This window comes from Coregonus clupeaformis, chromosome 16 (assembly GCF_020615455.1).
Source record: "Coregonus clupeaformis isolate EN_2021a chromosome 16, ASM2061545v1, whole genome shotgun sequence".
Taxonomy (NCBI): Eukaryota; Metazoa; Chordata; class Actinopteri; order Salmoniformes; family Salmonidae; genus Coregonus; species Coregonus clupeaformis.
In genome coordinates this window covers 6,113,580-6,127,689 of record NC_059207.1, presented here as the reverse complement: position 1 = coordinate 6,127,689, position 14,110 = coordinate 6,113,580, and the positions used below count along the sequence as shown (strand labels likewise).

General features: G+C 46.2%; 1 protein-coding gene across 2 annotated transcripts; it reads left to right on the top strand.

Moving 5' to 3' along the window:
* The first annotated feature begins 318 nt into the window (after positions 1 to 318).
* Positions 319 to 8,265, top strand: LOC121584324 (endothelial lipase-like). 2 transcript variants are annotated; one of them, XM_041900138.2, is made up of 10 exons: positions 319 to 583; positions 2,426 to 2,610; positions 2,820 to 2,999; positions 3,908 to 4,019; positions 4,859 to 5,083; positions 5,366 to 5,608; positions 5,939 to 6,059; positions 6,363 to 6,593; positions 6,867 to 6,974; positions 7,461 to 8,265. In XM_041900138.2, the coding sequence occupies exons 1-10, from the start codon at positions 499 to 501 to the stop codon at positions 7,471 to 7,473; spliced, it is 1,503 nt and encodes a 500-aa protein (XP_041756072.2). In that variant the 5' UTR covers positions 319 to 498; the 3' UTR covers positions 7,474 to 8,265. The 2 variants fall into 2 exon arrangements, with proteins under 2 accessions (XP_041756072.2, XP_045081532.1); XM_045225597.1 differs by lacking the exon at positions 319 to 583 and adding an exon at positions 608 to 1,328.
* The last annotated feature ends 5,845 nt before the right edge of the window (positions 8,266 to 14,110 follow it).

Below are 14,110 nucleotides of genomic sequence, written 5' to 3'. Positions count from 1 at the left end.
TTTAGAGACAATAGCTGATGCGTGATGCCTACAGGTTATGACAAGTTGTGACCGAGATATTGGCATTTGTCTTCCATGCTAGTAGTGTACTCACTGTAGGCTACTCCCAACATTCGGAACCATATAGGTGCAGATCCCACAGCCCGTGAAAGCGTTGTAGATAAGGTACTACAAATTCATTCATCCTTTCTTTGCCACGCCTTTAAACGTAAACAAATGGAGGCTTGACCAATTACAAGCCTAGAATTCCTACGTAGCGATCTGCCGATGATCAGATGACTAAAGGAGAAACTATTTAAATATGTGATGAGAAACTTGACGCAGGTTCATACATTCACTCTGCTGCTACCGGTGTTACGCGTAGACGGAACACTGCCGCCGGCTTTTCATTGATACTTGGACGGTTGGACAGGTTCTCTGACAAACACCACCAACTGTGAAAGTTCCAGTTCTTATCGAAACAACGACGGGCTTCACATTTTTTTGAGTGAGAAAGAAATGACAAATATCACTCTTTCGTTGTGGATTTTCGTACTTTGTGCAGTTACAGTCTTTGTGTCGGGAGAGAACGCAGTTTTCAAAGGTAAAAGGATATCCAATCTAATCACAGAGAAACTATTTCATTTACCCTTTTTAACACCAGATTCGGATAGCCTGCCCTACATTTTCAATAATAGGCTAGACAACCCACTGGAATTTATTTGAGTCTTAAAGGAGAGACGCCATGAGGAAAGGGTCAATGACTCTAAGCAGTTTTAGCGTGAGTTGAAAACGTGTCTTTAGGAAGGGGTAACCATGGGGAGCAAAACCCGGACAAGACGCCACGTCTCCTGTTTCATGTGGAAAGGAGAATATCAGCTAAATCCGCGTTTTGCTGAGAGCCCAGTCAGTGTGCTGCGAGCCTATTTTAAAAGTAGCCCTAAGCAATCAATCAGAATTCAACATTTTGAATTTAGACCCTCTTTAAATGTCTTTACATTTCTACATTAAAGCAATTTTATAGAATGTCCACAGGATTCCACTTGATCCTGTTCTGTTCCTAACTAAGAGGAATTTATGCTCATGGGCCAGTCGTAACAAAGTTGTATAAATATTTTCCATGTGATTGGTAAATGACCCTCCTGACTACATCTAACCGGTGTGAAACGGCCAGCTAGTTATCAACGCGCGTTAGGAGCGTTTCAATCAGGTGACGTCACGCTCTGAGACCTTTAAGGAGGTGTTACCCAGATCCCGCGACGCCTACGGATTTTGTGGCGTGACGGGTAACTGTGCTGCGAGGGGGAACCGTTGTCGATGTGTGCAGAGGGATCTTGGTTCAAGCCCAGGTAGGTGCGAGAGAGGAACGGAATTAACACTGTAGGCAAATTTGCTTTTGAGACGCCGGTAGTCCGGTAAAACATATATATTTTTGACTCTGCAGATATCTTGAGTGTTCGTGTGAAAGCGTGGCAGTACGAGCACGACAGGTGTACGACGAAAGTGTGAAGAAGGCGCACAGGAGCAATTCACACGCGCCGAATTTAACAAGTGTAGACTACCGTGAAACGATTACTTACGGGCCCTTTCCCAACAATGCAGAGTTAAACATTAAGAAAAAGGAAATGTATGATAAAATAACAATAAGGACACTATATATATATACACACACAAGGACTAGACAGACTGGTACCTAGTGAACGTGCAGGGGTATGAGTTAGAGTTATAATGTAGGTAGGGGTAAAAGTGACTAGGCAATCAGGATAGATAATAAACAGTAGGAGCAGCAGCAGTGTGTGTGATTTTTAGATATCGTCGCGGCAGTATGGCCTACGTGGCTAAATTGTATAGGCTACACTGTCTGTACTGTATTAGCAGGTGAATTCAGGGCGTTGTCCACAGAAATAGTTGCTTTTCAGCAACAGCTTCTTCTCCTTACTCTTCTCCTCCCATCTGCACTACACTGAATTGATGTGCGGCGGGCCTACCAAAGGCCGCCAGTTGCCCATTCCTGGCCTAGATGATCAAAAACGTGGGATGGGAAAAGCAAAGATGTTTACATTTTAGTCACTTAGCAGACGCTCTTATCCAGAGCCACTTACAGGAGCAATTAGGGTTAAGGGCCTTGCTCAAGGGCACATCGACAGATTTTTTTCACCTAGTCGGCTCAGGGATTAGAACCAGCGACCTTTCGGTTACTGGCACAACGCTCTTAACCACTAAGCTACCTGCCGTTGATAGGGATTCACTATATTGTGTTCACCAGTCTGGTGCAGTGGATGGAGGAAGAAGAATCAAGGACAACACTGAGGTGCACCTAGAGATGATGCTCATCCTAATGTCCCTCTTCCCTTCTCCCCCCCCCCCATCCTCTTCCCTTCTCTTTCTCCCCCCCTCATCTCTCCCCCCCCCCCTCCTCTTCTCTCTCGTTCGCTCTCTTTCTCAGATGAGGAGTTTAAAGTGCTACACAGTGATGATGAGGCGCTCCATGACAGGATCACATACAACATGAGGAAGAGCCTGGATCTAGACGTGGACGGCTGCATCCTGCTGCCTGGTGAGAAGTGGAGTCTGCAGGAGTGTGGCTTCAACGTCACAGCCAAGACCATCTTTATTATCCACGGCTGGACGGTAAAACAGACACTCCTCTCTCCCTTTTATAGACTGCCTTCACACACTTTGCTTCAGTGAGGCTTTGATGTGTCTGTGTTTTTAGAAATGGGTTTGAGGGGTCACATGAGCCTTTTAGATGTTCGACTGTTGTGTGTGTGTGTGCACGCGATGGGTTGAAGACGGAAAGTTTGAGGATCGCTGACTTACCCCCCCTCCCCCCTCCCCAGATGAGCGGGATGTTTGAGAGTTGGATGCGGAAGCTAGTGGCGGCCATGATGCAGCGAGAGCCGGAGGCCAACGTAGTCATCGTTGATTGGCTGCCCATGGCCCACCAGCTCTACCCCGACGCTGTAAACCACACCCACCAAGTCGGCCTCAGCGTCGCCACCACCATCAACTGGCTCCAGGTGTGTGATTTTGATTTGAATTTATTTGATAGTTCAGTGGTGTCTTCTATTGGCCAGGAGTATTGGTGAATAGGGCTGTTGTATACATTGATCTCTAGGCTGACACATACTGACAGAGGACAGGACAGGACTGTCTCCAGTAGCTTAGCGAGCGGAGATGGATCCAGGACACGTGGAGTCCAGTGTGTTAGCACACCGCTGAGCAGCCGTACACCCTTCCAGTCCCACCAGCTGGCTAGAGGGGGTTTCCCTTAGCAACAGAACAGCTGGGAAGCCGTTGGCATCCTTTGCAGGTGTGGGTGGGAACTCTGGGATTCTAGAATCCCAAACGGGAGTTCTGGGTATACTGTCGTTTCCATTTGGTCGGTCGGGAGGGACTCGGCAGATGCTCTTGAGGAAGAGTTGTCCTCTGTCTAGTTTGCGATGGGAATCGCTCTCCACAAGCGCCAATGGTTGCGATTCGCAGTCCTCTCCCCTCATTCGTGAATTTACTTCCACTAAGAGCAGAGACTGGGTGTAGTTCAAATGCACCATACTGCTTTCCTTTCTACCCATCTAGTCTATTTCAGATGGATGATTGAGGGAAAGGAGGCTATTTAACAGTATTGGGACGCGTCCCATTCAGGCCAGGCTCTGTCCCCTGAACCAGGCCAGGACACTGACACTCAAGCCCAGGGTTCAGGCTGTGGTTAGGGGAGTCGACCGAGACCAGCAGAGGCAGAAGGTGGAGGTGCTGTTGCATGGCATGAACAGCGTGAACGTATTCTTCCCTCATTATCTCCACTGGGATTGGCTGGTGCCCAGGGAATGACTGACTGCTATTGGCCGAGGGCCAGGTCTTGTTCAGTGAGTTTGGGGCGGGGAGAGTGTAGCAGCTGCTGATGTGTGGTTTGTCTTGAATCCGATAGGAGGAACAGCAGCTGCCCTTGCAGAATGTGCATCTGATTGGCTACAGCTTGGGGGCTCATGTAGCGGGCTACGCCGGCACGTTCGTGCGAGGGAGCGTCGGCCGGATCACGGGTAAGTGGCGGCAGGATATGACCTCACTCACTGTTGCTCCTCACAGGAAACTGTATGAACCTTTGGAACGGTGCCAAGCTCCTGTAAATCAAACTCCGTACTAGTCCAGTAGGAAACAAGTACCCTTTAGGGTAATGCTCCATATAGTCATATCTAACGAGCATCAATATGTCATTATGGAGTGACGGATGTGTTAAGATGCCAATAGTCACGGTGTATTGACTGCAGAAGATGCCAATAGTCACGGTGTATTGACTGCAGAAGATGCCAATAGTCACGGTGTATTGACTGCAGAAGATGCCAATGGTCACAGTGTATTGACTGCAGAAGACGCCAATGGTCACAGTGTATTGACTGCAGAAGATGCCAATAGTCACGGTGTATTGACTGCAGAAGATGCCAATGGTCACAGTGTATTGACTGCAGAAGATGCCAATGGTCACAGTGTATTGACTGCAGAAGATGCCAATGGTCACAGTGTATTGACTGCAGAAGATGCCAATAGTCATGGTGTATTGACTGCAGAAGATGCCAATGGTCACAGTGTATTGACTGCAGAAGATGCCAATGGTCACAGTGTATTGACTGCAGAAGATGCCAATAGTCACGGTGTATTGACTGCAGAAGATGCCAATGGTCACAGTGTATTGACTGCAGAAGATGCCAATGGTCACAGTGTATTGACTGCAGAAGATGCCAATGGTCACAGTGTATTGACTGCAGAAGATGCCAATGGTCACGGTGTATTGACTGCAGAAGATGTGTGCCTATAGCTCTTAGACACACCCCTCTCTTGTCCACCAAATGAGACGTTCCTGTTTCTCCCATCTCTCCTATAGGTCTAGACCCGGCAGGGCCCATGTTTGAGGGGGTGGGCGATGAGAAGCGCCTCTCTTCGGACGACGCTGACTTTGTGGACGTCCTGCATACGTACACGCGCGAGGCGCTGGGAGTGAGCATCGGGATCCAGCAGCCCATCGGAGACATCGACATCTACCCCAACGGAGGAGACGTGCAGCCGGGCTGTGACCTGACCAGCGTGCTGACCAGCGCCGCCGGAGGAAGTGAGTACCCACACACGGGGAGGAGTCGCCGAGACACGGGGAGGAGTCGCCGAGACGCGGGGAGGAGTCGCCGAGACCAACATTTCTGAAACTTTCCCAAATTCAGTGTTTTTTTAGAAATCTCATTTGGAGGATTCTCTTGTAATACATTCCCTTCTGGTTCCAGAAATCCTCCAAACAAGATTTCTGAAACTCTGGGAATTCTGTAACCTTAACTTGGACACGGTGCTGTACTGGTTTTGCTGTTGTGGTGAGTTAATCTGACTGTCCTTCTCTCCTCAGATTTCATGGATGTGATGAAGTGTGAGCACGAGCGAGCTGTACACCTGTTTGTAGACTCTCTGATCAGCAAGGCACACACAAGCTTTGCCTACCAGTGCACAGACCCTGAACGCTTCAAGAAGGGCATCTGCCTGAGCTGCCGAAAGAACCGCTGTAACCAGATGGGATACAACGCCAAGAAGACGAGGAAGAGGCGTAACAGCAAGATGTACCTGAAGACCCGCGCCGACACACCCTTCGGAGGTGAGCTGTGTTTTGTAGCCCTGTGATTGGTTAGTTTAGTGGTTCCAACACTATAACTGGGAGAAAAAAAACAGGTTAAGTTTTTGTGCTTTTTTTCTTAATAACTTACTAGTTGGCTCAGGGTTAAATCCTCCTGCAGGTAATTCTACATCTGTTGCTATAAACACCTTTTCTTATCGCTGGTCAAATTCTGATATCTCTAAACCGTTGTTTTATGACGCACCTTGCGGTCCATAAATGCTACTGTAATCTCCTGTGTGCGCTTAGCCCTTGCCCCTACTAGTGTTGATAACCGCTATTGACCCTCTTGGCTCTGTTTTTCCCTCCTAGGCATCCATTACCAGATGAAGATGCATGTGTTCAACAGAAAGCAGGCCGACGATGCTGACCCGACCTTCTACGTGAAGCTGTATGGCGCTCACAACGACAGCCACGACCTGCATGTGGACATGTGAGCACTGCTGTACTACATAGTACCCTATACTATACCTAACCCAGTATAAAGAAATGATGAAAAGACTTGAGTAGTACTATTGCGCCAACATTGCTACTTGTACTAGGTCTCATGGCTGTGTGCTGGGAAAAACCTCTGTACTGAATGGGTGACGTTAGGATTGTGGTGCTGCTCATTTTGAATTTGTGGTCTTGTGGCTTTTTTTGATCCAGCCCGAACTTCTCACTTTAATAGCAAATAAGTGAAGACTATTTACTGTATGTAGACGACCTGTGGTTGACCCTTTGTGTCTCTCTCCAGTCCTAACAAAGTGGGTCTGAACCTGACCAATACCTTCCTGGTCTTCACCGAGGACGACATCGGGGACCTGCTGAAGATCCGTCTGAGCTGGGAGGGGGCGTCTGAGTCCTTCGGGTCCTTCTGGAAAAACATTAAGAAGAACTTCTGGGACTGGAAGAGCAGCAGCACGCCCACCAACCAGGTGTTGGAGGTCCGCAGGATCCGTGTCAAGTGTGGAGAAACTCAGAAGAAGTAAGTTGGGGTGGGAGAACAGCGGCAGCCATTTTGTTTTTGTAATACTAGTTATATTCCACTGGGTGGTTGGTGGTTCACCAAGCGGAGTCAGCCATCTTTGATTTGATAATACGCTCATAAACCAGGACATTGTCATTATAGTCAATTATACCTTTATGAATTGGGACTCGGTTGCGCTGAAATATTAAGTCAAGTCTCTTGCTCTTTGCCTTTTTGTGTTGTCTTACACTTCTCGTATTGACCCATTTTCCTTGTTTTGGGCTTGTGTAGGTTCACATTCTGTGCCCAGGACCCCTCAGTGACTGAGCTCACTCCAGGACAGGGGATCACATACGTCAAGTGTCGCGACGGCTGGGAGGTCAAACCCAGTAGGAAAAGGTACAGCCCAGCCCACTCAAATGGTGTTGAATTCTCCAACGGTGTCTTACATTTTTCATTTTTTTACATTTTAGTCATTTTAGCAGACGCTCTTATCCAGAGCGACTTACAGTTAGTGAGTTTTTCATACTGGCCCCTAGTGCGAATCGAACCCACAACCCTGGCGTTGCAAACGCCATGCTCTACCAACTGAGCTACATCCCCTGCCGGCCATTCCCTCCCCTACCCTGCACAACGCTGGGCCAATTGTGCGCGCCGCCCCATGGGTCTCCCGGTCGCGGCCGGCTACGACAGAGCCTGGATTCGAACCAGGATCTCTAGTGGCACAGCCTAGCGCTGCGATGCGGCGCCTTAGACCACTGCGCCACTCGGGAGTCTTATTAGATTTGAATTACTTTAAACCATTCGACAACGTCCTGAGACTGTCTGTCTGTAGATGTATTGTCAATCATGTATATTGACTGTTCTTCATGCTTTGATTGACAGATTGCACATATAAGGATTCAGCATTTCAATGCGCTGTCACCATGGGGACCCGAAGGTGGAAGGAATGGCAGTAAGAACCGCCTTCTCTTCGTCTGAGCACCTGGACGGTTTACTTGTGGTCACATGACTCTGGGCTCTGTCAAATGGGACTGCGGGGAGGCGCTGCACGTGCTGGCAGTGGGGGGGGGACGGGCCTTAGTGTTCTGTCTGTCAGGACTGTCTGAGGATCAGGACTGTCTGTTTCTTTGTGCAGACGGGCGGTCAACTCGGATTTAGAAAAATAGTGTTAAATATGTGTTATCCATTGGACGTTCCCCCCCAACAAACCTAGTCTCTTTACTGTATATTTTTATATTAATTTATGAAGAATGGAAGCACTGCAAGACCAAGCTTATTTATCAACCCCAAGTACACCCTGTACTGAAGCACGTTACATTGTTTGAATAATTCCCTATTTGTGAGCTGCAGTATTTGTCTGCTTGCGTGTGAGTGAATGTCGATTTTTGCGTGTGCACATAATTTGTGTATGAGCGTGCCTTTTGGATAGAGTGAGATTAACGTGAATACAATGTATAACTGGAGGATGTGACTGGGCTACATGCACATGATCTTTCACTGTGTCGCTATTATGGTTCTATGTACCATAGTTATTTGTGGGTGTGTTTGTATGTGTGTGTATATAGTGTATGAAAATGTATGCACTCACTAACTGTAAGTCGCTCTGGATAAGAGCGTCTGCTAAATGACTAAAATGTGTCAAATGTAACTAACGTTTTTCGAAAAATAAACATTCACTTATTTTTAATGATTTGGCCTTTTTTTCTTCAGCTGTATAACTATACCGAGGTGTTATGAGTTTCTAGAATTTACTTAGAAATTCTGTGGAGATTTTATACCAAGTGTTTATTGGATCACGAGCTTGTGGGTTCATCTAACAAACGGACATAGCCTTGCCCCATTGGCAGTTGAACACCTCACAACTTTTATACTCTTGGTTACACATTTCTTCAACCCCCCCATCTGGCCATCGTCAATGAGCACTCTCATTCTTTTGACGTTATTACCCTTTAACCCCAAGTCAGTATATCCTGTCCATTCATCATGCTATCCTAAACATCAGTAATCTCCTTTTGACATAACGGAATATGGAACCAAGCCAATGATCTCGTAACTCTAACCTGGTCCCCACGATACGATGACATGACATCGTTACAGGTGCTGTCTAAAATATGGTTAATTTGGCTCATCCTTGAGTATAGAATAGGTGAGTCAAAGTGTAGAATACTTGAAATTCCCACAAGTTACTCACCTTTTTGATGTCAAAGGTTTACTAACAGGTTAGTGTACTACTAAAATAGAGCAACTCAAATGGTTGCCATAACTTAACGCCCAAAATCGGATATTTCCTCATTGTTCATAGTGAAGTGACTACGTTGACTTAATATGGACGTAACTAAAATATTTTAGTTAAGTCTACTTATCTCAAGTCTGAATTGGGCCCATAGTGCAAAGCTACTGCCTTTCTGAGACCTTAAGGTCACACAACCGTATGACGACATGTCGCCCTGGGTTAAATAATGCCTTGGTTGTTCTGGATCGGTGGTATAGACTGTGCTTCTTGAGTAAGTAGTTCTCGTGCGAAAGGTTGCGAGTTTTGACAGAATGGAAATTCACCAATCTAACTCCAGGAGAAGTCTAGGTGCTTCTAAATAGTGGTGATCCATGAGCCCTATCCTAACATCTCTGTTGGTACATGTAGAGCTGCTGGTGTAGGCCAACACCATACCAGCCTGTCCTCCTGATGTATTCCACCCTACCTGGGTCCTGGAGTTTATATCTCCCATGACCGGAATCGGACAGAGAGGAGCCGGGGAAATGACCTGGTTAGGCCCAGGTAGGCTGGAACACAACCAAAGACACATAAAAAATAACCAAACAGTCAAACAAAAAGTGCCCTCTCTCTCTCGCGCTCACACGGCAAGCAGTTTATATACTCTAGTCAATCAGTCACTCAACCACAGCTGCCAGGACTCCGGACCGAAGCCACGCCCACCATCGTCAGCCGCAACTCAGCACACCTGTAATGACCAGAACAACACCACACACACACACACACACACACACTACAAAGGAAGATTGGGAGAAAGAAAAACATGTCACACGTAACAGTATGGTTCTTTCCTAATGAAGACTTCCCTCTTTTTTTCCTAGCCTCCTCAAAACTCATTGGAGGAGAAGATCCAAGAGGCGGGAGTTTGGATCTCCTCCTCCAATGAGGTTAGAGTAGTCGATGGAGAGACAGGGTGTGAGGAAACATAATCGATGACTAGAGAAATGCCTTCTGTCTAGCCATCTAGTTCACAGAGTGCTTTTTAGACACACACATTAATCTATACTTTACTCTTGAGTTTCCAGAATCTCGCAGGTGACCTTTACAAGGCACTGAAATTCTTGGGAAAACAACAACGATGGATTGGATTTATATAGCGGTTTTTCCAGACGCTCCAATAACTTTACTGTGTGTGTGTGGGGAAACTCATCTCATCCAGCAACATCTGTCAGATGGTTTCATGACCTTTTGTAAACACTTCTTGAATAGTTAAGGGTTCATAAGATTGATATATCTCGTTGAATTGACACGTTTCAGATCTTCAACATCGCAAACCAGATGCAATGAATTTCAGCATCGAATTACTTTTCAAAATGTAAGGTGCCTAAAAAAAAAAAACCCATTGTACTTCAAATTCTTCCGTGCAGCCAATTTTTCAGAGGAAATTGGCACCATTTTTTCAAATGATACATTTGTCTGTGGCCACAACATGACATGGCAGGTTTCAGGCTGCACTTTACTCCTGGCCTGCACGTCATAATCAGTGAAGTTTCAAACATGTCCCTCTTCTGTTCCTCTCTCTGTTCCAAAAAACAGAGAAACAACAAGAAACACAGTGTAGCACATCTCCAAAAGGAGAAGTTAAACCAGAAAATAGACGTTGTGTGGGATTTCCTACCATAAGTATCATAACTAGCCCACTAATATAAGAACTGAAAATCATTTTTTAATTTCTTATATTAGTAATATACTTATATTAGTAATATACTGTAAGAATGCATAAATGAGTTATGGTTAGAGTGTCGTCGTCGTCGTCGGGTGAGGTTGTCTCTCTCTCTGGCGGGAGGTAAGCTTGGCTTATATGGCTTATATACATAGCTTGGGCTTTGTCGAGTAAAGCTTAAACTATGTATTTAGATTGTAGTTGGGTATTGTAGGTAGTTATCGTGGGTTGTTGTATGTAATTATTGTAGGTTAGTATTGTATTCACCTGAGCCCGGTGAAGCACGAAGCTAGCTAAAACCCACTACCTGGACTAGCTGGCGGGTAGCTACTGGTAACTATTAGCAACGGTGGATAGTTGTTTCACGCCTGAGAGTGCCTGTAATTACGCCAGCTAGCTGCCTACAATAATTACATACAATAATTGCCTACCATTCAGCTGTTTTTCTAACCTCATTGTCTGAAGCGTTAACGTTAGGTAGTAAGTGGCTACTGTGCTTGAAATGTAGCTAGCTTGTTGCTACCTGGGTAGCTACTAAACAATGGCTGGAACGACCTAGCGAACAGACGCGAACTGGCTGAGTCGATTCAGTGGCTAGCTTTGCACTTGGCTAGCTAACAGTAGCTGCTAGGGGTAAGTTATAACCTACATTTGTGCTCCCTGCCTGTGCCATTAAACCCCTGCAACTCATCCAGAATGCCGCAGCCCGTCTGGTGTTCAACCTTCCCAAGTTATCTCACGTCACCCCGCTCCTCCGCACACTCCACTGGCTTCCAGTTGAAGCTCGCATCTGCTACAAGACCATGGTGCTTGCCTACGGAGCTGTGAGGGGAACGGCACCTCCGTACCTTCAGGCTCTGATCAGTCCCTACACCCAAACGAGGGCATTGCGTTCATCCACCTCTGGCCTGCTGGTCCCCCTTCCTCTGCGGAAGCATAGTTCCCGCTCAGCCCAGTCAAAACTGTTCGCTGCTCTGGCACCCCAATGGTGGAACAAGCTCCCTTACGACGCCAGGACAGCGGAGTCACTCACCACATTCCGGAGACACTTGAAACCCCACCTCTTTAAGGAATACCTGGGACAGGATAAAGTAATCCTTCTACCCCCGCTTACCCCACCCCCAAAAAAATAAATAAAAAATAAATACATATTGTAAAGTGGTTATCCCACTGGCTATAAGGTGAATGCACCAATTTTTAAGTCGCTCTGGATAAGAGCGTCTGCTAAATGACGTAAATGTAAATGTTAATTCACAGCAGAGCCATAGATAAACAGTATGTCAGTGGAGGCTGCTTAGGTGAGGACGGCTCATAATAATGGCTGGAATGGAGTAAATGGAATGGTATCAAACACACACGTTCATGTGTTTGATACCAATCCATTAACTCCATTCCAGCCTTTACACTCCATTCCGGCCATTATTATGAGCAGTCCTCCCCTCAGCAGCCTCCACTGATATATAGAGATCCATGGATAGACTATGGGCTTGTTCAACTTTGCAGCTGACTGACTGATCTACAAATCACCTTGCATCATAAATAACTACTCATTATTATTTGTAGATCAGTCAGTCACCATTCACCCACAATGCATCATGGATTTTATCCTCTTGAACACGGCCATAGGCTAGATACATAGATAGTGAGCCATTTACCCACAATGCATCATGGATTTGATTCTCTGGAACACGGCCATAGGCTAGATACGTAGATAGCGAGCCATTTACCCACAATGCATCATGGATTTGATGCTCTGGAACACGGCCATAGGCTAGATACGTAGATAGCGAGCCATTTACCTACAATGCATCATGGATTTGATGCTCTGGAACACGGCCATAGGCTAGATACGTAGATAGCGAGCCATTTACCCACAATGAATCATGGATTTGATGCTCTGGAACATTGCCATAGGCTAGATACGTAGATAGCGAGCCATAGGTAGAGAGACATTTAATTAGTTTGTTAATTGACTGCAGGGCCCAATGGTTAAGTGAAAGGTTGGCTAACAGGCTAGCTAGTGCCCTGGGACAGTAAAAGGTTGGCTAACAGGCTATCTAGTGCCCTGGGACAGTAAAAGGTTGGCTAACAGGCTATCTAGTGCCCTGGGACAGTAAAAGGTTGGCTAACAGGCTATCTAGTGCCCTGGGACAGTAAAAGGTTGGCTAACAGGCTAGCTAGTGCCCTGGGACAGTAAAAGGTTGGTCAAGTCAAGTTTATTTCATATGCACAGAATACACATGGTGTACACAGTACAATTACATGCTGACTGGTGCCCTCTGGGTCAGGGCTGAAGGATCAAGCAAAGGGAGGGGGGTGGGCTGTGAGTATCTCATATAGCTCTGCCAACATTCCCAATTGACTGGACTAATGTGAGGCCCCCTTTGGCATATCAGACCACACCTCCATTCTGCTCCTCCCGCGTATAGGCAGATATTAAAACAGGAAGCTAGCTATCGAATTTTAGCCATATTAGCATAGACATGACATCAAATCATCTCGAAACAAGACATGGTATCAAAAACAAGATACAGTGAGGGAAAAAAGTATTTGATCCCCTGCTGATTTTGTACGTTTGCCCACTGACAAAGAAATGATCAGTCTATAATTTTAATGGTAGGTTTATTTGAACAGTGAGAGACAGAATTACAACAAAAAAATCCAGAAAAACGCATGTCAAAAATTTGCATTTTAATGAGGGAAATAAGTATTTGACTCCCTCTGCAAAACATGACTTAGTACTTGGTGGCAAAACCCTTGTTGGCAATCACAGAGGTCAGAGGTTTCTTGTAGTTGGCCACCAGGTTTGCACACATCTCAGGAGAGATTTTGTTCCACTCCTCTTTGCAGATCTTCTCCAAGTCATTAAGGTTTCGAGGTTGTCTTTTGGAAACTCTAACCTTCAGCTCCCTCCACAGCTTTTCTATGGGATTAATGTCTGGAGTGGCTAGGCCACTCCAGGACCTTAATGTGCTTCTTCTTGAGCCACTCCTTTGTTGCCTTGGCCGTGTGTTTTGGGTCATTGTCATGCTGGAATACCCATCTACGACCCATTTTCAATGCCCTGGCTGAGGGAAGGAGGTTCTCACCCAAGATTTGACGGTACATGGCCCCGTCCATCGTCCCTTTGATGCGGTGAAGTTGTCCTGTCCCCTTAGCAGAAAAATACCCCCAAAGCATAATGTTTCCACCTCCATTATTGACTGTGGGGATGGTGTCCTTGGGGTCATAGGCAGCATTCCTCCTCCTCCAAACATGGATTTTGGTCTCATCTGACCACAACACTTTCACCCAGTTCTCCTCTGAATCATTCAGATGTTCATTGGCAAACTTCAGACAGCCCTGTATATGTGCTTTCTTGAGCAGGGGGACCTAGCAGGCGCTGCAGGATTTCAGTTCTTCACTGCATAGTGTGTTACCAATTGTTTTCTTGGTGCCTATGATCCCATCTGCCTTGAGATCATTGACAAGATCCTCCCGTGTAGTTCTGGTCTGATTCCTCACCATTCTCATGATAATAATAATAATAATAATATGCCATTTAGCAGACGCTTTTATCCAAAGCGACTTACAGTCATGCGTGCATACATTTTTAGT